This window comes from Candoia aspera, chromosome 3, assembly GCF_035149785.1.
Source record: "Candoia aspera isolate rCanAsp1 chromosome 3, rCanAsp1.hap2, whole genome shotgun sequence".
NCBI lineage: Eukaryota > Metazoa > Chordata > Lepidosauria > Squamata > Boidae > Candoia > Candoia aspera.
Window position 1 is genome coordinate 157857164 of NC_086155.1, and position 27541 is coordinate 157884704.

Here is a 27541-nt window from a genome sequence, read left to right on the forward strand (position 1 = left end):
TACCAGCCTCCCTGCTGCCTAGCAACCTCCCTGCTTGAGCTGCTGGAGGCTGTCTCAGGGTTGGCGGTGGAGTTCCCCAGACTTATGGTTCTGGGGGACTTCAACTTGCCGTCCCTGGGGTGTGCCTCAGAGGCAGCTTGGGAGTTCATGGCTACCATGGCAGCCATGGGCCTGTCCCAGATTATCCAGGACCCAACTCGAGATAGCGGTCTCACCCCGGACTTGGTTTTCTTGTCGAAGCAGTGGCAACATAATCTGAGGGGAGAGCTACATCTATCCCCATTGTCATGGTCAGATCACTCCCTGGTGGCCCTGAGATTCTCTTATGCTGCCCCCCTCTGCAGGGAGGCGAGACCCATTCGAATGGTCCGCCCCTGGCGACTGATGGACCCAGTGAGGTTTCAGAGGGAGCTGGGGGTTATACCCGAGGATCTGCTGCATGGTCCAGCGGAGGCCCTAGCTGCTGCCTGGAATAGGGAAGTGGTCGGGGTCTTGGATAGGATTGCGCCTATGCAGCCTCTTTTGCCTCATCCAACCCGACACTCCCCGTGGTTCACGGAGGAGCTGAGGGTTTTGAAGAGACGTAAGAGATGTCTAGAGCGCTGCTTGAGGAAGACGAAGACCAAATCTGACCGAACACAAGCTAGAGCCGCTATTAAGGCCTACTTTATGGTGCTAAGGGCGGCGAAACGGCACTATTTCTATGCTCTTATTGCATCCGCAGATTGCCATCCAACTGCCCTCTTTAAGATCATATGTACCCTTCTGGGGAAGATGGGCCCAGTGGCCCACCTACAGGGCCATGCGGAAGAGTTTTATGAGCATATGCAGGATAAAATCACTCAGATCCGTTCCAAGTTGGAGTCCATGCATGAAGCAGGGTCTGAGGAGATGCTGAGGGAATGTTTTAGCCTTTTTATCTGGGAGCAGTTTGATCCTGTTGGACCCGAGGAAGTGGACAGGATCCTCCAGACTGTGAATGCCGCCACCTCTCAGTTAGATCCATGCCCCTCCTGGCTGGTGAAGGCAGCTCGGGAGGTGATGTGTGGCTGGGTCCAAGTGATGGTAAATACATCCTTGAGTGGCCTTTAAGGAAGCACTGTGCACCCCCTCCTCAAGAAGCCATCGCTGGACCCAACTGTGCTGGACAATTTTCATCCAGTCTCCCACTTCCCCTTTTTGGGAAAGGTGGTTGAGAAGGTGGTGGCGTTACAACTCCAGAGGATTCTGGATGAAATGGATTATCTGGACCCCTTTCAGTCAGGTTTCAGGCCAGGATATGGGACAGAAACTGCATTGGTCGCACTTATGGATGATCTCTGGTGGGAGCGGGATGAAGGCAGTGCATCCATCCTTGCTCTCCTTGACCTCTCAGCGGCTTTCAATACCATCAACCATGGTATCCTTTTGGGATGGCTCAGGGAGTTGGGGGTGGGCAGCATAGTTCTGCACTGGTTCATCTCTTTCCTCCAGGGCCGATCCCAACTGGTGGTGATAGGAGAGGAGAGATCCGACCCTCGGCCCCTCCATTGTGAGGTGCCACAGGGTTCGGTTCTCTTTCCGTTCTTATTTAAAATCTACATGAAACCACTGGCTGAGATCATCCATCACCACGGGATGAGGTATCATCAGTATGCCGATGATACTCAATTGCATTGTCTCCATCCCGGGTGAGGTAAGTGATGCAGTGACTGCCCTTTCTCAGTGCCTGGGGGCTGTGGGGATCTGGATGGGAACAACAGGCTTCAGCTGAACCCTGGTAAGACAGAGTGGCTGTGGATTGACGGCGCCTCGCCTTGCAGGAAATTGTCATCTTTAGTTCTGGATGGGGTTGCACTGCCCCAGACAGACTCAGTGCATAATCTGGGGGTTCTCCTGGACTCACGATTCCTGCTCAAAGAGCAGGTGGCAGTCCTGGCCAGGAGGGCCTTTGTGCAACTTCAGGTTGTGCGCCAGTTACGCCTGTTCCTGGAACGAGAGGCCCTCCGAACAGTCACTCACACCCTGGTCATCTCCCATATAGACTACTGCAATGTGCTGTACATGGGGCTACCCTTGAAGAGTATCCGGAAGCTTCAGCTGGTCCAGAATGCAGCCGCGCAGGCCATTTTTGGTGCCCCTAGGTCAGCACATATAACACCCTTGCTGCGTGAGCTGCACTGGGTGCCAGTTTGCTTTTGGGTCCAATTCAAGGTGTTGGTTATCACCTTTAAAGCCCTACATGGCATGGGGCCAGGTTACCTGAGGGACCGTCTCATCCCTATTACATTGGACCGCCCCACCCGATCATCCAGAGAGGGCATGTTACGGACCCTGTCCGTAAGAGAATTTCATCTGGCAGGGTTCAGGAAACGCGCCTTCTCTGCAGTGGCCCCCGCCCTTTGGAACATCTTGCCCCCGGAGGTGAGGCAGGCCCGTTCGCTCCTGACCTTCCCGAAGGCCCTGAAGACTTGGTTCTGCCATCTCACCTGGGGCAGGACAGTGGGTAACCATTCTTGGGGGTGGCTCGCACCGTAGAGGCCCTCCCACCAGCTCGAAATTTTATACCTTCTTGGATTTATATGTATTTATTGCATTTTATAATAATTGTTATGTGTTTGGTTTGATGAGATTTTAAAGTTTAGGATTATAGTTGGATTTTAGTGTAAACCGCCCAGAGTCCCTCTTTTGGGGGAGATGGGCGGTAATTAAATTTGAATAATAAATAAATAAATAAATATCTCACTTTCACTTGTGTAAACACATGTCCTGTTCAGACTTAGAGGCGGCCAGGGAGATTAAATATCAAAACTACTCTTTATTAAATAACTATTTACAATAAATAAGTCCTTAGAATAAAGGAAGAACTGAGTTCAGTCAAGACCAACTGGGCAGCAGTGAGGAAACTGGCAAGATTGCAGGAAGAGACTGCAGCAAGGGGCGGAGCAGGATTCTCCAATGGAGGCTGGAAGGCTGAGAAAAGCTGGAGCACGAGACACTACTGGAACTGAAGTTGAATAACCTAGAACTGGAACACCACTCAAACTAGGCTGGCACCAGAATGCTGGGTGAGGCTGGGTAGAACCCCCTGGATATGTCTGGGTTCTAGTGGTTGGACTGGACTGGACTCGATGACTCGGGCTGGACTGGATACTCAGAATGGGAGACTCGGACAAAAGCTGAGAACTTGAAGCAAGGCTAGACTCGACTGGGGGCACTGGACTAGGCTGAACACTCTGTACTAGGAACTCGGAGCAAGGCTGAAAACCTGGAGCAGGACTAGACTCTGCTGGAGGCACTGAACTAGGAAGAATATTCTGGACTAGGGACTCGAAGCAAGGCTGAGAACTTGAAGCAAGACTGGACTCGGTGGAGGCACTGGGCTGGGCTGGATACTCTGGACTATGGACTCGAAGCAAGGCTGAGGACTTGGAGCAAGGCTGGGTTCGGCTGGAAGCTGTGGACTAGACTGGATTCTCTGGGCTAGGAACTCAAAGCGAGGCAGGGAACTTGGAGCAAGGCTTGACTTGGCTGGAAACCCTGAACTAGGCTGGATTCTCAAAACTTGGAACTCAGAGCCAAGCTGAGGACTGTATTTAATGATTTTTATAATTTGCTAAAGGGGAACGATTTATAGAAATATTGTGATTTTTGTTTAATGTAGAGTAAGGGATTGATTATGGAAAATTGTTGTATATCCTTGCTGTTAAAAGTCAGAAGTCACCTCTTTTTGTAATTTTGAAAATTTTCTCTTGTGTTTCCACACATTTTTAGCTTTCTTTTCTTTGTAGTTTTTGTTTTTCTGTAGCTTTTATCTTTGTTTAAACTTAATAAAATTCTTATTAAAAAAAGATATAAGCAAGAGCAAAATGCTAAGGAAAGTACTGAACAGTTTTCTCCAACAATGGGGGAATCAATCAATCAATCAATTTGAAGGTTTGTATCCTTGAATATAGAATGTTTCTGAAGCAGCTGTACTCTCAGTTCATCCCTGAAGCACAATAATCATTTTGGTAAGCACGGTGTAATAGAAAACAGAAATAATGCTACAAAGTTCTCATTACAAAGAACTAGGAATGGAGGTCTCTTTGCTTATTACATAATAGAAGAACAGAGATTCTATTCCTCTAAATTCAAGCTCACTTTTTATTCTCTATCAGTTTTGGATTCATAGGAATGGAAATACCTTCAAATATCAAGTTTGCCTGAAACCCCTATGCTATTTTTAAAAAATATAGCATTGTGAGATGGGAGCAGTAATGTATAGAGATTAGGACTCCTGATAAACTCTGAGTTTAAAATATTGTTATTTACTATAATTTAAATGAATGCCAAATATTTACAGGGATGTTTCTCACTTAAAAAGAAAAGCACACATAATCAAGTAAATCATAAATGTGAAAACTTACCTTGAGTAGCAATATAGTGATTTGGTCGATGATAGCCCTGAAATATTCAAAATATTTTGTGACTAGCTTTATCACATGTACAAGGTGAAAAATGTAAACATTATCATGTAGAAATTATTTTACTATAAACTGTAAACTATAAAGAGACCTTAGAAGTAAACACTATTTTAAATTTAATAGTAAATAAATAACTGAAATATAGTAAATAAAGAACTGAAACATGATCTTAGTATGAGAAATTAACGGATTGTCAGTGGAACTGTGCAAAGTAATATTTTAGTAGCTACCATTGGAGTTTAGAAATATGTAAATGGTATCTGACCTACTGGACAATCTTCACATTCTTGATTTCTGGAACAGAAATCGTCTGTACGCACTGTACCAGCAGGAAGATTAGCTATTGCATCATTAAACATAAACTTCTCCCTTTTGCACCCCACTTGCTGAATACATTCAATGTTTCTAAAGCAGAAAATGTATATGCAATTGCATATCCACATACAATTTAATAAGCGTTTATTTATATAATTACAAATTTATACAGTATATAATTGCAAATGAATATATGATTATAATTCTGGTCTACCTAAATGTAATTATTATTGTCTTGCACAGTGAATCTGTAAAGTAGACTCCAAACAATATTAATTGTCTTACTATTGGAGTAACTTTAGTGTTGTACAATAGGGAGAAAACAGCTGAGAGAAATTAAATAATAAACTGTGATTTCGCGTGAAGCACTACAATTTATCTTGGTAAACAAGTATTAGATTAATACCTGAATTGCAATTTAGTTTCAAACGAATGAGTTAGTACAGAGCTGGATCTAGACCCCATTACACTTGAGTACAGTTATTCAATGGACTTTAATTAGTCATGATTTCAGTGGATATTTTCTAAGTATGATTAGGATACTTTCATATACCCAGCCTTTCCATTACCCAAGTCATCTAATTTCCCACTTGAAATGCAGAGTTTATTGACTATTACATTTAACCAGCATGTAGTGCTTGCATAAACAGTCAATCAGAATATGTACTTCACGACCAATAATCAAACAGAGAAGTCTCAGCCAATCTCTGCTCAATCATTAGCAAGTGACCAAGTCTCTTTGCCACTTAAAGACAATACTATGAATGGCTGATGTTTCTATAAGGACAACTGCTACTTTCAAATGGAAGTTTTGCAAATGAAGTAAGAACACTCAGGTACAAGTGCAATGGTGAGTGGTGAGCAATGGTGCCAACTGATTATGAATTAATCTGCTCTAATAGTGAAGTTGTAGCAATGTCTGGAAGTAGGTATCCAACTCATAAACAATAATGTTAAGACTGTTTAATTAAAAGTGAAATAAAATCCTTCCAGTGTAAACAACAATATTCAGAAATATACAGGGTGTACCAAAAGTCAAGCCCCATAGGCCAATCACAATGTTTATTAAAAAAAATTTCAAAGAAAATCTTACTGTACTTAAGAATGCTCCAAGACAGGGGACTTCCGATGGTGGATTAATGGTGGAGGGATTGTCTTAACTGATCTCCATGGCTAGGATTACAACGCGGTGCTTATCTGGTGGCTCAGGCAAGATACTGAGCTCCAAAGTATTCTCTGGGGAAGGAGAATCCAAGGAATTGTTCCTTGTGCCCTCTGGAGCTGCTCCTCACCGGAGGATTGTGAAACGGCATTTCAATGACCGAATGGTAAGTGAACAGCTGAGAGGCAGGATCACCATCTTATCTAAGTTGCGCTGAAGCCATTTTAATGGACACTAACTCTGACCACCCCACTTCTAAAATCACCTTATTTGCCTTACAATTACTGAATTTAAAGAGGCTATCTCCAGTACAGAAATACTATTTCTCTTGGTTGACTTCTCATTATTTTGGGGATTTTTAAAATATGTTTTACTTGCTTTAAAGGATTAAATTTGAGCAAGGAACCTGAAAGTTATATTGCTTTACTTAAGTTTTTGAAGGGAATAAAAGTTGTGATTTTCTATTTTTGTTTTTTATTCTTAAGAAAAAGTTTTTTTTAAATAAAGAGATTTTGTTGGATTTGAGACTAAAACTATCTTTAGACTATGTGAGAGAGTCTTGTTGTGGCTACTTTTTCAAGCTGTGATTGGTTATAGTTTCTAAACACTGATATAGAAAGATTTTCAACTTCAATCCATGGCTTTGTAATTGGATACACTGTAATTGGAGACTTTCACCCCCCCCCCCATCACTTGGACTGGAGACTTTTTTCTTTTCTTTTCGAATTATCATTGTTGGACACTAGAGGGAGCCAAAGTACTAAAGTTTAAAGTATTGAGTTTTTAAAATATTGAAGTATTAGAATTATAAAATTTTATATATATGAAAGAAAGGGGGGGAAGAAGAAGAAATTATAGCTACTAGAAAACAACCAAGATGTGGTTCTGGTGAATTTGATTGGCTAAAAGGTATGTTTGAAGAATATACATTTTAAACTACACAGTCTATTACTCAATCTTTTGAAAAGCTTGAGAAAAAGCTTGGAAAAAAGGAGGATAAAAGATTTGCTGTTTTTGAGAAAATGATCAGAAATTATAAAAAATGGAAATGAAATTGGAAGGAGTGAAAAAAGTGTATAGCAGAGTTGATGTATTGGAAAGTGAAAGGGAGAAGGAGCTTGATAAGATTGCATTGCTGGAATTAAGGGATAAAGAGTTTTGTCTAAGGCTCAGGAGGATCTCTGAAGCCAAAATCTTAAAGAAAAGATTATACAAGCTCTGGTGGCATTTATTGATTGGGAGGATGATAAAATGATGGAGGAAATAGAAAAAGTCTTCCGTATTAATTCAAGATATGCAGCTATAAATAATAAGCCAAGGGATGTGTTGGTTCAGTTTGCCAGGAGAAAGACAAGAGAATTGGTTCTGCAAGCCCATTTTGAATCTAAACTTAACATTGGGAATTGTCCTAACAGCCAGGAACCACGCTGAGACAAGGAACTGGTCTCTAATGTTTTATTGCTTGTACATAACAGGAATCCTAACAAACTGAAGAAGCGTGGGAAAAACCCAGACATATAAACCCCAAAGGGTTAAGGCGGTCCCGATCTGTGCCTCTCTGAATGGCTGCCCAATTCCTCAGTGCTACGCATGCACTTAACAGTCTGGATGGGAGCCCCCTGCTCGCCATCCTTACTCATGACAGGAATGTGGATAAAGAAAAGAATATACTTTCCTAATTGATGTTTTGAAAAAGAATAGGATCCCCTTTCGCTGGGAAAAACTGGAAGGGGTGAGTTTTACCTACCAACAACAAACGTTTCGATTAACTTCGATTCCTAAAGTCAAGGAATTCCTGCCTAACTATGGAACTAAGCTGCGCAGGATGTATCTGGAATTAAACAAATGGATTCCACAACACAAGATGAAGAAATGGGTGCTACATCTACAGACTGTGGTGAGTTGCTTCCATAAATATGATTTTGAACTGTCTTACATGGAATATACTGTAAATGGGGCAAATGCCCCTCAAAAAGGAAGAATTTTTTTTCATTATTTGAATAAACTGAAATATGATGTTATTTGTTTACATGAAACACATGTAAAGAAAAAAGATATAAAATATTTGACAAATAAGAAATTGGGGCAAGAATTCGTTGCAGCAAATTTGAAGAAAATTAATGGCCTTGTATTATATGTTCAATTACATTTGAAACCATGTTTATTACTAGCTGATGAGCATGGTAGATATGTAGCAGTTGAAGTGAAACTTTATGGTATGGACTTAAATCTATTATTGTGGGATATATGCACCGAATGAAGATAAAAGTAATTTTTTAATGCAATGTTTGAACGATTTGTCAGCTTTTTCATATCAAAGTTGGTGTTTAATGGGGGATTGGAATGGAGTTATTTCCCCATTGATTGACAGAACATCTGAGAAACAAAATTAAACAAGGGAAATTACCAAAATCATTTTTTGATCTAATGGATAACTTGGCATTAGTGGATTCATGGAGATATAAAAATGGATTGGCAAAAGATTATACTTTTTACTCAGAGAGACATAAATCTTTTTCAAGAATTGATATGATTTGGGTTTCAAAAGATTTGATGAATAAAATTTCTAAAGTGGACATTTTACCCAAGACTTTTTCTGATTACAACCCTGTAAGCACAACAATAAGAAAAAAATGTAGGTCATATAGATGGAGATTGAATGAATTCATCCTACCAAAAAAAAAAAAAAAAAAGGTAGTGGAGGATTGTAAGAAGAAATTAAATGACTTTTTTGAAATTATTTTTATTTAATTCTTATCCTGCCTTTATTATTTTTATAAATAACTCAAGGCAGCGAACAATACTCCTTCCTTCTCCTATTTTCCCCACAACAGCAACCCTATGAGGTGAGGATAATGAAATAGATATAAAAACTGTGTGGGATACGAGCAAAGCGGTTATGAGGGAGCATTTTATTTATCATAATCATAGTCTTAAGAAAAAATCTTAACAAAAGTTACAAACAGTTACAAACAAAAGTTACAAATGGTTATGGACCAGATCAAATTGAAAGAAATTGTCTTACAGAAAAAAACATCAGATAATAATACTGTGCACCAATTTAAGTTATTACATCAGCAAGCATCAATGTTCACCAGAGACATTTTGAATCTGCTAATAAGCCAGGGAGATGGCTAGCATACAAATTAAGAAAAGAAAGAGAGCAGAAAATGATACTAAAGATTCAAGAAGAAAATGTGGAATTACTGGATAATGAAAAGATTAAAAAAGCATTTCACAATTTTTTCTCTAATTTATATATAAAAAAGAAGTCTCTCTGGAAAAGGTAGAAGATTATTTGAATAAACAAGATTCACTAAAAGTTTCAGTCACAGAAACTAATATTAAATAGTCCTATAACCACTTTTGAAATAGTTGAAGCCATAAAGAGAACTAAATTGCGAAAAGCACCAGGACCCGATGGCAGGGCCGCAACTAGGGTCTGTGTCAAACATGGATTCTGTGCTCAGTTTGGTGCCCCCCCCAGCGCGGCGCCCAGGGCACATGCCCTGGTTGCCACCCCCCAGTTGCAGCCCTGCCCAATGGCTTATCTGCATTATATTATAGATGTTTCGAAGATCAGATTCTTCTACCTTTTAAAAAGACTGATGAACTCTATTTTGTTAGGTTCTCCAATGCCAGATTCAAGGAAAGAAGCAAATATTGCTCTTTTACCAAAGGAAGGACAAGATCCTTCCTTAATTAAAAATTATAGACCAATCTCATTGCTGAATAATGACTGTAAAATATTTGCTTCAGTACTGGCTGAAAGAATGAAGAAAATTCTACACGAACTTATTCATCATGATCAATGTGGATTTTTACCTAAAAGACAGTTAAAAGACAATGTAAGAGTTGTTTTGGACATTATAGAATATCTGCAATATCATAATGAATGTCAAGCTGCTCTTATCTTCTTAGATGCAGAAAAAGCCTTCAATAATCTGAACTGGAGTTTTATGTTTAAAGTTTTTGAAATTATGGACTTTGGAGAACATCTTATTCAGGGAATTAGGTCAATTTATAAACCTCAAAAGGCAAACATCATTGTGAATGATGAGTTAACTGAATCATGTCATATACAAAAAGGAACAAGACAAGGATGCCCTTTGTCACCTCTGCTTTTTATTCTGGTGCTGGAAGTTTTTAACAGAGATGTCAGAAGAGATGAACAAATAAAGGGATTAAAGATTAAACAAGAGATTTTTAAATTGAGGGCTAGTTTTGATATTGCAGGACCCTTTGGATACTGCAGAACATCTGATGAAGAAACTGAAGGAATTTGGGTCAGTGGCGGGTCTTAGAGTAAATAAACAAAAAACAAAAATGTTAATTGAAAATATGACCTTGTCCAATCAAGAATTGCTGATGGGTAAGACGGGTCTTAAGATTGAAAAAAAGGTTAGATATTTGGGGGTGATTTTGTCAACAAAGAACAATATGTTGTTTCAGAATAACTATGTTAAAATTTGGAAAGATGTGAAAAAAGATCTGTTACAATGGGGAAATCTGTTACAATTGTCTCTCATGGTGAGAATATCTGTGATTAAGATGAATGTTTTGCCTAGGATGTTGTTTCTTTTCCAGACAATACCGATTTTGTTGACAGATTTATCATTTAAACAATGGCAGAGAGATATCTCGAAATTCATTTGGCAAGGCAAGAAACCAAGAATCAAATACAAATTGTTACATGACGCCAAAGAATGAGGAGGTTTGGGTTTGCCCAATTTAAAATTGTATTTTGATGCCTGTTGTTTGCTTCAGATGAAATAGCAGCACAGAGTCCCCCGATGGGAGAAGATGGGCAGGAGCTAAAGGGAGGGAGGGAGGGAGGGAGGGATAACTTTGGAGAATAAGAAATTATTGCAGCTTGAAGGACATGAATGAAGATTTGGGTGGCATGCTTACTTGTGGTATGATAAAGTTAAAGCCAACAAGGATTTTAAAAACCATTTTGTCAGGAGTGCCATACTGAGGATCTGGAATAAATATAAGATTGTCTTCTAATGTACCATTATGGTTGTCACCTCAAGAAGCATTTGTTAGAAGAGAAAATGTGGGAAGAACAAGTTGGTTAAAATATAAAGATTTGTTAAATTTTGGAGAGGGTGAACTGAAACTTAAAACAAGAGAAACGTTAGAGTTGGAAGGTTTTACATGTCATTGCTTTACCTATGTGCAATTGTCAGAATGTTTTAAAGTGGATAAAAAGAACTACAAATTTGTTAATGAAACAACTCAATTTGAAATGCAACTCTGCACAAATGACAAACATGTTATTACTAAAATGTATAAAATGTTGCTACAGATGAATTTGGAAGATGAGCAGGTCAAAGAATGTATGATTAAATGGGCTAAGAACTTCGGCTATAATATTATGTTGGAGCAATGGGTAAATATGTGGAATAAAGGTTTGAAATTTACTTTGAATTACAATTTAAAAGAGAATTTTTATAAAATGATGTATCATTGGTATTTAACTCTTGATAAATTGTCAGAAATGTATAATGGTGTAACGAATGTTTGTTGGAAATGTTTACAGGGTGAAGGAACTTTTTGTCACCTATGGTGGACCTGTGAGAAGGCTAAAAGGTTTTGGGACCAAATATATACTAATATTCAGAAGATTCTCAAAGTGACCATACCAAACACACACACACACACACACACACACAGAACTGTTTCTCTTGGGTTTGGCGAAACAATATGGAACTTTGCTTTTGTATATGATTACAGCTGCAAGACTTTATATGCACAATGATGGAAAGATCCACAAATACCCACAGTTTTTGATTGGATTGTTAAATAAATGGATTTGGCTCAAATGGCTAAGTTAACAGCTTCAGGAAGAGAAAATACTGTTTCTGGATTTATCTCTACTTGGCAATCACTTTTAGATTATTTGCTTGTGTTGGAAAAAAATGAAGAATTGATTGTGGGTTTTAGTGATTAAATGGTTTGTTTTGAAAGAAATAATGTTACTAAGGTTTAATTAATGGTAAGAGATTGTATTTGTAAATTTATATCTGTATTGGAAAAAGTCAGAAGTCATCTTCTGTTTCTGCTTTCTGTCTGTTTGCACTTTTTTCTTTAGTTCTATTTTCTAGCTTTTCTATATTCTCTATTTTGTATTTTAGCTATACTTTGAAAACTAATAAAGTTCTCATAAAAAAAAAAGAATGCTCGAAGTCATGGGTCTTTGTGGCCTGATTTTGGTATACCCTATATATTATAACAGAGAACCCGTTTGGTGTAGTGGTTAAGGCAGCAGGCTAGAAACTGGGAGACTGTGAGTTCTAGTTCTGCCTTAGGCACAAAGCCAGCTGGGTGAACTTGAGCCAGTCACATTCTCTCAGCCCTAGGAAGAAAGCAATGGCAAACCACTTCTGAAACACCTTGCCAAGAAAACTGCAGGGACTTGTCCAGGAAGTCTCCAAGAATGACACAACTGAACAGAAAATATACATATACATATATATTGTATATACATATACGTATACATATACATGATTCAAATGTACTTTTGAGATAGTATGAAAGTATCAATTTTAGAAAATGGTAACAAGGAGTCTCTAAGGTATATAAAAGTCAAGATAAAAATATGAATTCAGATTATGATGTTTGGGAACAATAACATGTGCAAAAAATATTTGAAGCACTTTGTAGGCTGGGACTTAAAATGGCATTGTTTCTTTCTTACTATTCAGCCTTACTTTTGATTCTTCCAATCCCCCCAACTGCTGTCTCTTATAGAATTTATTCTAATGTAAAACATTGTTAACATGATGCAGAATGAACAAAGAAGCAGTCTTCAATAATTAATCAATATACATATTTAATGAAATGTCTTGCTTATATCAGAAGTTCTAGTTAACAGATGCAGATTCCATTCTGAAGGATGAAAGGAGATTGCAAGTCATTGCATTAAAAATTATGGTGTTTGATCACGTTAATCTTGCAAACAGCTTTCTTTTAAAAAGGGAATTACTATATGCCAAGCTTTGACAGAAACTAAAATTAACGTGGGGGGGGGCACATAAAACTTTGGAGGAAAAGTAGCCAGATAAAACTATTGGGAAGCTTCTACTCCATAACGCAACAGTTTTAAGAAATAAGCCATTTAATTTTCATATAAACAAGTCTTTGGTAGCTTTAATGTCAAACATGAGATTTGCAGACTATGAGTTCTCATAGCATTTAGCAGCTGGCAGCTGGCTTATATGTAGTATCTATATTTAAAAAGCCAATAAATAAATAATATTTGAACAAACTGTTACATTTGTTATATAAATCAGTATACTTACATCAATATAATTTCCATTGATGTAGTCTGAGTTTAATTCCCCTTCAACAGGCTGCAGTCTCACTCGAGAATGATCATCTGAAAAAAAAAAAGAACACACAAAAATAAATTAATTAATTTGTATTCTGCTCAGCAGTCACAAAATAACACTGATCAGTTATATTTGTATTGGAAGGAATACCAATTTGCTTGTAAAAGATATATTTTGGGCTCCTAATACTATCATTAGGAGTTATCATTATCAGTTTTAAAAGGCTGGGTTTGCTTCTGTATGAACACAAAATTAAGCTACTTTTTTTTTTTAATTTTTGAGCTGATGTTTCCTTCAGGTGCAGAATACTCTGGAAGGAAAAGCCAAAGAACAATCCAGACTTATGTATGTATATCCACATACTAAAGGATTACTTTCTAACAGACCTTAGAATCAACTGCCAAGTTAATTGTGATTTTAGGTTGATCTGCCCTCAAATAATGTTGAAATCCCATCCCTTCCTAATTCTTACTATTTTTTATTTCCTGGTCTTCTCGGACCACAGCATTTCTTTGTGGACGACAGCATTTTTCCTGCCTCAGGAAGATCTTCTGAGGGCTTCCGGTGGGGAATGGTGGACTGAGCGGCTGTGCCTGCGGGTTTAGCGGGTGGAGCTGACAACATGGTAACTATTTTCGGGTTCAGGCAGGTTCTCCTGAAGCCCAGAAATGTTTTCTGGATAAAGGAAAACACCTGGAATCACCCCATCTGTCCTCCAGACAGCTGCTTGTAGCCAGAAGATCGCAAACAGCGTTTCACGTTCAACTGGTAAGAGCTAGCTGGGATGTGGGGATGTGATCACTTTCCAAGCTGTTCTGTAGGCTTAAAGGGCACTAAGACCGGCCACCATATAGAAATATATCAGATCACCAAATCTGTATTTTTTAAAGTATATGTACCCCAAGAGGGGCTTCCTACAGTAAGGAGAAACTGGCTTTCTTGGTGCTTATTGTTATTTTTGGGATTATTATTTAATTTTTTTTTTAAGTTTTGGATTTTGTTGTCCTTCCAAACATAAAGAAGACTGAGAGTAAACAATTGTCTTCCTGTTATTATTTTTGTATTAAATTTGAAGATATTAGCATTTTCCTACACATTGAATTGGCTGATTTGAACCTTCAGCTTCCTGTTTTCACTTTCCCTTCGGAATTGTCTGCTTATCTCACTTCCGCTTGTATAAATACATCTCAGAACTTTTTCATATTCTCTACTTTTGCTGGTTAAGCTCCCAGGGAGTGCCATAATCTACTGCGTGAGACATGGAGGATTTTAAACAGATTTTTTCTGACTTCCATCAATATTTTAAAAAGATTTCTTATGACTTTTACCAAGCTTTTATGAAAGATATTCAGGACATCATGGAAAATATGAGATTTAAAATGTGCCATCAGGTTGGGGATGTGGTGGATGAAATTGAGGAATTCAACAGCGATAATCTAATAGTGAGATTGGGATTTTTATTGAGATGCTAGATGAAGATCGGATAGTGAAATTTAAGGGAGAGATCTGCAAGCCACAAGTGAAATTGACTTTCTGGTGGAATGCCATGAAAAGAAGTTGGAATTTTTGATGGTGGCAGTTGGGTTGATTCTTTTAAGAAAAAAGCTCTGTGCACATTGTGGGGATATGTAAATGCTCTGATTTATTTTGAAGTGGGATAAGGATTAAAGAATGTTTATCTGGATCGCTTTTAGGGTTTGGCTGATGGTATTTGTCTTTTAAGGATTTGGATTAAGAATATTAGGGTAATGAAATTGTTATGTGGTGCCTCAGTTATTTATTTGTTTTTCTTTGCATTGTGTTGTTTTAATGGGTAAGTTTGTCCTGACTCCCAGGAAACACTCTGAGACAAGGAACTGTTCTCTAATGTTTATTGCTAGTACATAACAGTAATCCTAACAAACTGAACAAGCGTGGGAAAAACCCAGCCATATAAACCCCGCAGGTTAAGGCGGTCTCAATCTGTGCCTCTTGGAATGGCTCACCAATTCCTCAGTGCTACACATGCGCTTAACAGTCTGGAAGGGAGCCCCCTGCTCGCCATCCTTACTCATGACATGTAAGTTTTTAAAAAAAAAATACTGTTTTTATATGTACTGTTCGCCACCCAGTTATTTACTTAAGATGGGTGGCAATATTCATTTTATAAATAAAATAAACTCTGAAAGTTTCTATGAAAAGAATTTTCTGAGTAATCTTATTAGCTTTGCCTATTTCTCTTAAACAAATATCCATTTAAAATACTGAACACATATTTTTCTATAAGCATATCTGGTAGCCAGATCAATGGGCCTTATAAGCAACCAGATATAATTTTGTAATTTGTCATGTAATTATAGAATATTGGTATGCAAGTAAATAACTAACACAACCATTATCTAAACCAGCAGGGGTTTTTTGAATTATAAAATAGACCAAAATTCTGAAAAAATAGGCAACCAGTTTTCTGTAATGTTTTTTGAGTAATAGTACTCTCTGCACTGGAATTTGGGCAGGCGTATTCTATAAACTTGACAGGGGCTATCATCTCTTACTTGACCTTAACACAGACCTGTTTCTTTCCCTGATGCTAGTTTTTAAGGTTGTATAAATTAAAGCCCCTGTAACAAGTTTTCAGACAAATCAGTGTTTCCAGGCCCTCTACCTGAGAGGTTGATAAAACCTTTAAAAGCCTTCTTCCTGGCAACCAAGGCCATAAGAACACAAACTCTACTTTTGTGATGATCCTTGGACTTAACGATTTATAGATTCAATGTTCATGATTTAAGGTTACTTATCTCTGTAGTTAATTAAAAATCTGATCTGATAAGAAATTAAGATAGCAATTGTATCTATAGTTATAGGGGTGTTATTACTATGTAGAAGTTTTCTTCATTTTTCAATATGTTTTATTATATATTATCCTAACTACCTGGTAAGTGCAGGATGTAATTCATTTATTTCTTCAATTCGTAGGGAATAAAAAGTCCATGATTTAAATCATTCATTTTAAAGTCTACTAACATAGTGATCTTATTTGATTATAAGCAATCTTATAATCCCACAGCAATTAAATACACAATTAATGACATATTGCCAAAGAAATACATTTTATTTTCTGGTTAGTCCATTGATTTAGTATTATGGCCTTTCATTTTTGTTTATTTAACCTCTACATATAATTCATAATTCTATCAACTCATATCGAATTCCCTCTCAGTTGTATTTTACACATGGCAAGGGAGTGAACATAAATCTAAAAGCATTTTTGATTTGATTGTTTATGATGAAAGTGTGTTGGTGAGTTAGTGGAGGATATAAAGGTGATGACAGGTTCTGATTGTGGGAGAGACCATTTTTTGGTACTACCAAGGATCTTCGGAAAAATGGATTTTAAGGAAAAGGAAAGAAGTGCAAAAAGACAAGTGAAAGTGGAATTACTGCAGGAAGAAAAAGTATGAATCCAGTTTTAAAAAGTATTAGAAGAGAGATCAGCTTCCCAACAGAGTGAACAGACAGTGGATATAAGGAGACTTGGAACACAGTGAAAACTTAGGTTACAAAGTATCACAGAAGTGTTTAAGTTACATTAATGGGAAATATGAAAAAATGCTTTGTGGATGAATTGAAAGAAGCTGTGCATGAAAAAAAATGCTTACTGTATAAGAGAATGATTGTTGCAAGAGATGAGGAGAGAAATCTACAATGTGTGTAGAGAAAAAAGATAGTTCTATAGAAAGCAGTTAAAGAGGCCAAGAAATGGTTAAGATTAAAAGAGGCAGAGAAAATGCAGAGCAATTCTGATGAAGCCTCCAGCAAGGTGAATGCAATTAAAAATAAAAATAATGAAATGATTTGAGAGGAAACTGAAGTGAGAGAGTGCTGGAAAGAGTATTTAAAGATAGGATTACTGGAAAAATAGACTGAATGAAAAAATGACTGGGGGATTTGTTTGTTAAGTGTGCTTGAGAATGTATTGGCAGATATCTGATTAAAAGAGTACAGGATATGAAAATGAGGAAAATTTAGGAAGTGCAGTTCAACTGGAAGGTGTGCAGACCAATTTTTCTTCTTCAGTAGGTCATTAATAAATGTTGAATAAAAGAAACTTTATTCTGCTGATTTAGAAAACATGGTATGATAAAAATGAATGGGCTTGAAATATGGGATATCCTGCATGACTGTAGAGTTGGTTGATGAATGCAATAAGAACAGTATATGACAGAAGGAAAACTTGCACGAGACTAAATGGAATCTTTAGCAAACGGTTCAACATTGAGCAGGGAATTATACAAGAAGTTCCCTTAGTTGTTTAGTGTATTTATGGAAAAAAAGGATAAGGAATGCTTGCAGTGACATTAGTGGTGTATTGGTGAGGGACAAGTTTATATGTGTATTTCAGTAAGCAGATGATTTCTGTTATTGGCAGATAGCCCAAAAGATTTGCAGTGAATGTAAAGATAGATTGTATGATGCAAACGAAGTAGCCATCGTATACTTTATATGGTATATATTGTTTTATCTTCCGATTCTATCCTCACATCCTTTAAGAACTAGGATAGAGAGACATTACTCAGTGAGTGCTGTGGCTGAATTAGGCTTTAAACCCAAGTACCTGTATCCAAAAGGGACATCAGTACTCTAGACACAATGGCTTGTTAATTCTAACTCCTTTATTTTGCGGTCTTTTGAATTCTCTTTTTGTCTCTTTATTATTTTTTCAAAGTATAATTAAAATACAAAATACAGAATACAGAACAGATAGGATACAAGTCTAAAAAGAAACAAGAAAAACTGAATCAGTGCAAGGATAGAAAAACATAAAAGACAAGTGACTAGTCTTTTGAATTCTTAAGCATGCTTGCATGCATACATGCATTCATTCCTTTATTTATTATAATAGTTAGAGCTCCATTTTTACTCCAGATACATAGTACTATATATCAGTGGGCAGTGTTGTCAGTTACTAAAAGGAATTTGCACAGTAGTACAATTATGCTGTCAACACTTACATGCAATGATATTCCCATATCTATTCTTCATGCGGTTCTCATCTTTTTTAGCTGAGTCCCATGGTGCAGACTGTCCTTCAAAGAAACTCTGTTAAAAAAAAGGGAGGGGTGAAAGAATGATATGCTAAGGGAAAGAATGTGTAGCAACAGAAACACTACTGAGAGAGACACAGAAAAACTTTGAAAAAACAAAGGTTGACTGAATTATGTGATAAACAATTAGACTTTAGAAAATATCATGATGCATAATATTAATTAGAGCTGTGCTCCCATAAAAAATGATTTGGAAGAAGTGCTCCAGACCATGCAGAACACAGCAACTCTCTCCAATATGTTAAAATAGTCCTTCTCTTTTCATTTTTCTGTGTGAGCCTGAAAAAAGCAGTCAGTTCATTTAAGTTAACAGGGCTCTTAAAAAAGCTCATACAGAAGAGCAGCTGCTTTAATAAATAGCTAAGAGGTGCTGTGTTTGCAGAGTCTCAAAAGTACTTTTCTTGAATGACTTTCCAGGTGTGCATAGCCCTAATATTTTAGAATGTGATAAATACCCTTTCCTTTATAAATACAATCTTCATACACCTCTAAGCAGAGGCAGAGCAAGACAGTTTAGGAATGTTGAGTATTCACAAAATTGTCATGAACAAAACAGACAGAGTAGTAAGGTCAGAAAAATTATATTAAAGCTTGTGAAATAAGCATCCTCAATATGGTGCCTTTGAGATAAATTGAATCACAAAAGCTAAGCCTGCTGTTATTATTTAATATTATTTTTATGTGTGGCTTCATTGTACGTCATAAGCCACCCAGAGCCATTATGGAAATGGATACTCCGTGTGTCCATGTATCCTCATGTGTGTGTGTGAATGCAGTTATTCTTCATGGCATAATTTTCATCCTGGTCTGATCCTCTCTTCCTGTCCCCTCCCCAAGCCCTGGGGATCTTTAACTTTGCAGAATTCTGGGGCCTGGTTGCAGTATGCAGTATTTCTAGTCCTGCTCTTAAGGATGACTTCCTTTCAGGCGCTTTGGTCATCAATCATGGGCCTCCTTTGGGTGGTTATGCCAAATGAAGTTAGGCAGAAGTATATCAGAGAGACAGGTTTTCCCAGGACTTCTGGTCCAGCTCAAAGAGTAACCTTCCTAAGGTGGCTTCTCTGGTGCCTGTACATTTTGCAGAAATCTAAGGTATTTATTTTCTTCCAGGCATTTTAGGGTTTGATAATTTTGTTTTGATTTTATTTAAATGCCTGTATTATGTTGCAATTATGGCTTTGGAGACCTATATTTCTTCTGCTTTTTTCTGATGCATTTATTACTTTTAGAATCTTTTAATAAGTTTATAATTTACCCCAAGAACTCTTTATGATTGGGCAGATTTTCAAAACACAATAATACAAATATAGCCAAATGTCCTGAAGAGCCAGTTAAAACTGTCTTAAATAAACCACACACAAATGAGATAGGCATGTGATGCATGACTCCCAATAGATTTTAAACTCATCTGATGGTCAGAGAAAACATTGCTTAATGTAAAAAAAGTCTTTATTATAAAAGGGTTAGAAGTCAGCTTAGTTTCAGGCTTGGCCCATTCCTTCTGTCATTAGCAAGATTTTTGAGGCTGTGAAATTGATATATAAAAATATACCCATATCCCAAATGGAAAACCTTTCTTCAGCCTAATGAATGATTTAGCAGTTCTGCTAGTAAATATTCCTATACAAAGCAAATGGCAGCAAATAAACAAACAAACAAACAAACAATTTTTTTAACAATTTGTACATGGTTAAAAATGTATGAATCAGTATTTTTTAATGTCACTTGTGCACTTACCAATTTCTAGGCATCATCCCACAGTAACTAATTATAAGTAGTATGATGTGCAAAACAAATGGTTTTGAATTGAAATATCAAATTCAAAGCTTGAAAGTTGCTTCAGGCTTAAATACTGCCTTTTTCTATCATTTTGTGCACTTCCAAAATGGTCTAAATTAAATGATCATTTTGCATTCCAAAGAATTCAAAACAGTTTGAATTCAGTATCTCTTATGCATCCTTACAGGTAGCTATAAATCTTCTGAATATTCCATAAAGGGGGGAAAAATAACTCTGCAAAGTCTACCTGTGTCAGATCCCCCCGATCAAAGGTTTCACAGAAACCCTTATCGGAGCATCTACCATCATTTCCCTCTCTAAGGAATGGAATCCGTGTCGCCAGATGGGAAGGGGTGTGAGGTTGGAGTGTGAAGTGGTTTATTATGGCTATGGAGGACATCAAGGACACGGGGTTGCGATATGCCAGGAATACCATCTGGATGGGAGGTGGGATGACATGGTTTCATGGGAAAGGGGACTAACTAAGAGAATGTAGTTTTATGTTAGGTTTGAGTGGGAAATCTTTATTTGCAGCTTGCCTTCTGTACTGTTCATTACGCTTCATTAAAACAGTTAAAGGAATTGCAGCCTCCTGACAGTGATTGTGTGAATGCTCGAATGATCAGGTGCTGACAACCTGACCCAGAAGGTCTCCACAACAATTCAGGTTCACTATTAATTTTGCATAAACTTCATATGGAAGAGCAACCGTTTTCAAATTCTCCTTCTTTGTGCCTTATTCTGTTCATATTGCATTTTTAATTGGATGATCATTTTGACCTGAGGATGGAGATGCTTTCAAATAAGGAATGCCCCTTCTTACCAATATCATTAAATCTGATGCTTTGGCCTTTATTACATAGCACTAGGACGCATAAAAAATTTTAATGTCAAGAGCAAGACAGATGAAATCAAGTTGGTTTAAACTTAGCAGTTATGACCAGAATATAGGCAAAGTTACTTTCTGATGGAGGTGCAAGCACTTTGCTTCTTTTACTAAGCAAGACAACTCATTAACAACAATTAATAGTAAAGTTTAGTCCAAAGGAAAAAAATAATAGGGGGATTTGAGTATCAGCTTTTTTAGTAGTGGTATTTTGTATCATTGATGTAGACACATTAAATTGCTTTAAAGTTGACTTATCATAGCATTAGGATTTAATTAAATTTATGTAATGACTAATTGATTTATATTAGGAATCAGCCAGAGTTCAGTTACTAGGTATGTATCATGCATTGCCTAAAAATGCTGCTGTTATGCCACTGCACAGAAAAGAAACAAAATCCAGGTGCACACAATAGTGGGTACTGTTCAGATAGAATCTGAATGACTAGTGCTAAACACTATTTGACATGCTATGAATTTATATCTTCTCTTTCAAGATAAAATTAACTATGTTAGAATCCTACAGGAGAGCTATTCATTTAAAAATACCTTGAAGACTCAGCCTCAGTACAAAGTATATTTTAAATGTAAATCTCATGTTACTCTGAGTAAGTGAAAACAAGCCCTGTTTAGTTGGAATTTTGAAATTTCAGTTCTATTGCCATAATTCCATCTATCTATCCATCCAAACATATACATATGTGCCTTCAAGTCAGTCTTGATTCTTGGTGACTTCATGGACAGGTCCATGCAGTTCTCTTGGCAACAGAGCAGAAATGGCTTGCTTTCCTTTTTCAGGGATATTTTTCAACTTCCCAGCACAAGGCTGAGAGAGAGTGACAAGCTCAGTTACCCAGCTGGCCTCTATGCCAAGGGAGGACTACAACCAGGGTCTCCTCACTCCTAGTCCACCATGTTAACCATACTGGTTCTCATAATCAGTAACACACAATGATGTGTGTGTGTGTATTTGTATTTGTATTTGTGTGTGTGTGTGTATGTATGTATGTGTATGTGTATGTGTATGTGTATGTATATGTATATGTATATATAAAATCAGCTCATTGTCACCTAAATAATATAAATAAATAAAATTGTTGGACAGGTTCAGCAAAACCTATCTTTGCTTAAATTGCTGAGTAAATCAAAACAAGGCTGGCACCAAAGGATATTATTTACAAACTACCCAATGCAGCTTTCATCTTATTCAAGGTTATTAACCACTGAATCATACCTTTCTAGAAAAAAAATGCAGCCTGCACTAACAATCAACATAAGTGAGAGGCAGTGCTGACTACCTTTTTGATGAAAGGAGAGGCTGGAATTACACAGCACATTCAACTGAGCTAAAATATGATTAAGTAGCTTCTAGTTCAGGGTTGTAGAAACCTAGCCATTTGTCATAGCATGTTGTGTATGAGCCAAATAACTGCATTAAGACATGTTATCGTTTGTTTATTTGGGTACAGTATATTAAGTGAATGACAACAATTCTGATATGTCAACTCAAGGTTAGGGTTTAGTGTGTGGTTTGAACCCAATCACTATGTCCTTTCCCTGAAATTGCTCAAAAGAGTATTCTCTAGCATCTGTCTAAGGCTTTCTAAAATATCTTCTCCTGATGTAATTCATCTCACAATCAATCTTTTGTGTGTCTTATACACCGTTATGCACTCTGGCCTAATTTAAAGAAATAATGTCCATGTGCATGTGCTGACTCATTAGCAAGATTGCTACCATCCTGGTTTCATGTTTGCAACCATGCAGGTCCAGCCAGATGTGATACCCAGAAATGTCATTTACTGCAAAATAACAAATCAAGCTTGTTTCCAAGAAACACTAACCATTATTTTATTGCTTCAGCTTGTTTATCATTTATAAAATTGAGTTCATAAAACTTAAAATAAGCAAAGAAGGAGAATCTCACTGATGCACACAGTTTCAAACTTTTCTCACTTGTTCTCTGCTTCTAATCTTTATTCCACCTTCCAGAACTCCTCTCCAGGAGCAAAATACAAGTTTCTGCTCTAAAGTAAGCATTGGTAGCATGAATAAATAACAGATAATGCACTCTCATATTTACAACACAGTTAAAAAAACTTTTAAAAACTGCCTTATCTGTAGTTGAAAGATGTTCTAAAATAGTAGAAAGAGTACCAACTCTGCAAGTAAATTTAGTGGAGTATACATATCAGCCTAAGAAGAACACAAGGGATAGATAAAATATAAGAAGCAGCAACTGCCATTAAAGAAAATAAAAGAGGTATGCACTAAAAAAAAAAGTTTTGCTCCATGCATAGACTAAATGCATTGTGGTTCAAATTCTGGACAGGTCATAATCTGGCCAAAGCAAAAGCTGGACCATTTAGGTTTTTGCTGAGACAAATCTGGAGAAGTCTTAAGGAGCAAGTAGGGCAAGACTGGGTGCACCTTGTTCCTTTCTCCCTTCCTCCTCTGCATGGTCTCTGCACCAGCCCACCTGTCCAAGTGCCTTTCTTCCCATTACCTTCTGTAAGCCACTATGATGCTTGACTTTGAGTGGCATAACCTTCCAGCCTGCCACCCTATCTTCTCTTCAGCTTTCTTTCCAACTGAAACCCTGCAGGCACCAATCAACCTGTCCAATCTTTTCTTCTATCACATGCCTTTCTTCCCTGCTACTACCACACACACCTGACTCACACACCTTAGCTCTACAACACTGCGAGTCTTTGTTCCTTGCTGCCCTGCACCCATCCACCAGACCTGCCCTCCCTCTCTGCTGCCACGGAACGCTGCCCTTCCTTTCTCCAACTGCCTTCTACCACAGAGCTCTTCTGATGGAACATGCATGCTCTGAGTCTATGCACAGAGAAAACACAGTTGCTTTAGTCTGGGCACAGAACTCCCAATACTGCCTCAACAATTCATGAGTGCTCCACGCATGTAATGTTTGAACCATCCCTAATCCTGCACTTTCTGGTTAATACTGTAGTTCCCAGAAATCCCAGCCAAATGACCAAAGGGAAACTCTGTGAATGGCAGACTAATCCCAACACATCTGGACAGGCTGCATAATAACATTTATTTGTTTGTTTGTTTATTATCTTTCCTTCATAAGCTCAATTTGTTGTTGTTTATTTGTTCAGTCGCTTCCGACTCTTCATGACTTCATGGACCAGCCCATGCCAGAGCTTCTTGTTGGTCGTCAACACCCCCAGGGACAAGTCTGTCACCTCTAGAATATCATCTATCCATCTTGCCCTTGGTCGGCCCCTCTTCCTTTTGCCTTCCACTCTCCCTAGCATCAGCATCTTCTCCAGGGTGTCCTGTCTTCTCATTATGTGGCCAAAGTATTTCAGTTTTGCCTTTAATATCATTCCCTCAAGTGAGCAGTCTGGCTTTATTTCCTGCAGTATGGCCTGGTTTGATCTTCTTGCAGCCCAAGGCACTCTCAGAATTTTCCTCCAACTCATAAGCTCAATACAGTAGATGAAAGCTTTCCCTGTTGTGGTTTAAGGTTTGTCTTAAAATGAAAACATTTGAATAGCCAAAATATCCTTCCCTATTTAATTAGAAGTACTACAGAAAGCAAATTGATTTTAATAGACTTCTAGAAACTTTTCTTCCTTTTAAATTCTAATATAGGTTTTTGTAGAAGGATAATTTTTATATGGACTTACTTTTCATTTATCTGCAGAATATACTAGGAAGAACAATTAAAATTCTAATTTAGCAATATACTCCTTGGCAAAGTAATTAGCTATAACTTTAAATAATGTGTCTTTAAGATTGATGTCTAAGACAATGACTAGAATGAACTGATAAGATTTTATAATTCTCCTTTATAGAAATCCCTTAGGTACAATATGTACATTTATAGTATAATTAATGTACAAGGTATATTATTTCCAACTTGTGTACCAAAAATTTAGACTTGTTTCTTCCTCCTTCTGAAATAAAAATGCTACCAGGAGAGCTTAAACAAATGCTTGCTTTGCAATATATGTTGTATTTTCACAAATAAATTCCCTTTTCTATTCTTTATAGCCTGTAATTAAAGTGTTGTTTCTGATTACATCTCATATATTCTACAGCAAGTCAGTGAACCTTGGAAACACCCATAATAGTGGAAAGTGTATAATATTGTACAATAAAATGAAAGCTCTCCATGAATATCAACTACTTTGCATTTTCAAAACTATCGCTGAATGTATCACATAAGGAAATGAAACATCCCAACAGACAAGCATATATTTTTCCTGAGCAAGATACATGCCTGGTGATTCAGTAACTCCTTACAGATTACCCTGCTTTTCCCTTATCAATTTTCTCAAGATATAATTACACATCTCAACTGTACAACCCAGGACACTGCAAGTACAAAATAGTACCACGGTATTTAAAACTAGAGCTCCCAGTTCCCACAAACAGATATATTATTATCTAGAAGGGTGCATATGTCAGGCTTATATATCATGCACTGTAGGTTTCTTGTACAGCATAGATACAATTTTCAAAGACAGTTCAGTTCCATAAAACACAACTAAAATGATGGGTGAGTGCAGATTGAATGTTAATTACAACATTTTCCCTAATGATTCTCAATATTTTACATTATCAAAATGCAAATAAAACCCTAACCGGCCAGGAAGGATTTTAACTCATTCAGATTCTAGATTCTGTTTAACTATCAAAAACCCTATCTATAGCTTCCCATTCAATGCACCATCTCAAGAACACTTCAAAAGAAATGTAACACAGACCGTATTTACATTCTTATTTCTCTAAGCAGATCAGACAGCAGCAGAATACTGAGAACTACTGGACTAGAAAGGCAATAACTCATACCAAAAGCCAAACAGAGATGCCATTACAGAGGCATAGGTTTGTTTAATAAGATTCCTTACATGCTAATGTGGGTCAAGTGCACTTGAACTGCAAGTGCGGGCACAAACAGGTACAAGGTATCTAATTACCAAAAGACAAATTGGTGATATTGCTCCTAGTCCCACCTAAACATCCCAGGATGCTCTCTATCTTCCCTGCTTTTTTCCTGGGTATGTGAGAACACTACTAAACCTAGCAGAGGGTTGTAGGCCTCCATTAGATTTATTTTCTAACATTTCTAGCAACTATATGAGGCCCAGAGCTATTCTTGAAAATGGCAGTAATGCTGAATGCTAGTATTTTGTTTTGTAACATGCCTGGTTATCAGTTAATTTTTGTTAATTAAAACAAATTTTAATTAGCACATAGAGATCAATAGAGGTTGATCTCTATGTGCTAATTAAAGGAGAACAGTTAAAGGAAGTGGTACATTGCTGCCCATAGGTACAATGGTGCCTGACTTTGATATAGCCAATGTGCAATAAAGACACACAATCCAAATGGAAATCCATTTCTCTGAATAGCTTACTTGGTAGAAAGAACCATTTTCATGAGAAAGAGAAGTAGATACTCGTAATTCAACTTATAATTTAGGTATAGGATAATTAGCTATCCAATAACTAAACTGTGCTTGACCTTCATAAATACCTCCACAAAGAACTAAGCAGGAAAGAACATTATATTGTCCCCTGAAGAAACAAACAGAAAGCCTTAGATGTTGAAGCAGCTCTCATTTTTCATGAAGCTGGTAATTCAATGAATACAGAGAAGCCCGTTTCTTTCACAATCAAATGAACGACTGTATTTTGAATGTCCCATTGCAAGTATGTAACTATACATTTTTCATGGTCCGGACCTGTGTTCAGATAAACATTGTATTTTTAAAAAAGCACTGGAAGGTATATGTAGTATAGTTAATGGTGTTTTTATTGAAGTTCTAAAGAATTGAGAGGATTATTATTAGCTGATCCAAAAATATTCCCTGTGAGCAATTTTGGCTGGAGAAAATTTGGCACTTTGGGATTTTTTTTGTTTAGGAAGCATTATTCTTATTCTGAACTGACTTTGATAGTCTTCAGTGATACATTCTTTGATCCCAGAATAAAAACTTGTGGCCATGCAGAATTATGACATAATCACATTCAGCATTTGATTCCTGATTGACTGGCATTTTCTAGGTAGCTACTTCAAGAAAAAAAAGTTTTAATTAGAAAGAAAAAAAGTGGTATGGAAGCAGAATAAAGGAGAAAAGTTAGCAGTGGAAAGAATAACAAGATGCTGAACCTTCTCAAAAAGATGGGGTAGATAGGTGGACAGGCATTGCCAGTAGCTCGGAAGACAGGTTCAAGATTCAAAAGGACATTGAATGACTTGGACATTGGGCCCTAACCAACAAGAAGCAGTTCAATGGCGAGAACTGTTGACTTCTGCATTTAGGTAAGAAAAACCAGGTGTACCGGTATAAGACAGGCGGTACATGGCTCAGCAGCAGTACTTGTGAGAAGGATCTGGGTGTCCTGGTAGACTAGAGATTAAATATGAACTAGTAACAGGCTGCAGCTGCCAGAAGAGCTAATACAATCTTGGGCTGCGTCAACAAAAGTACAGAGCATGGAAAATGACAGTTCCACTTTATGCTGTCCTGGTCACACTGCACCTGGAAT

General features: G+C 37.4%; 1 protein-coding gene across 7 annotated transcripts in view; it reads right to left on the bottom strand.

Moving 5' to 3' along the window:
• Positions 1-27541, bottom strand: part of PTPRM (protein tyrosine phosphatase receptor type M) — a 516027-nt gene that overhangs the window by 73784 nt on the left and 414702 nt on the right. For all 7 annotated transcript variants that reach the window (XM_063299123.1, XM_063299121.1, XM_063299120.1 and 4 more), the window contains 3 exons: positions 18251-18338; positions 13230-13306; positions 4389-4425 (listed from right to left, as the gene is read on the bottom strand). In XM_063299123.1, the coding sequence (XP_063155193.1) occupies positions 4389-4425; positions 13230-13306; positions 18251-18338 (202 nt within the window). The remainder of the gene's footprint in view (positions 1-4388; positions 4426-13229; positions 13307-18250; positions 18339-27541) is intronic.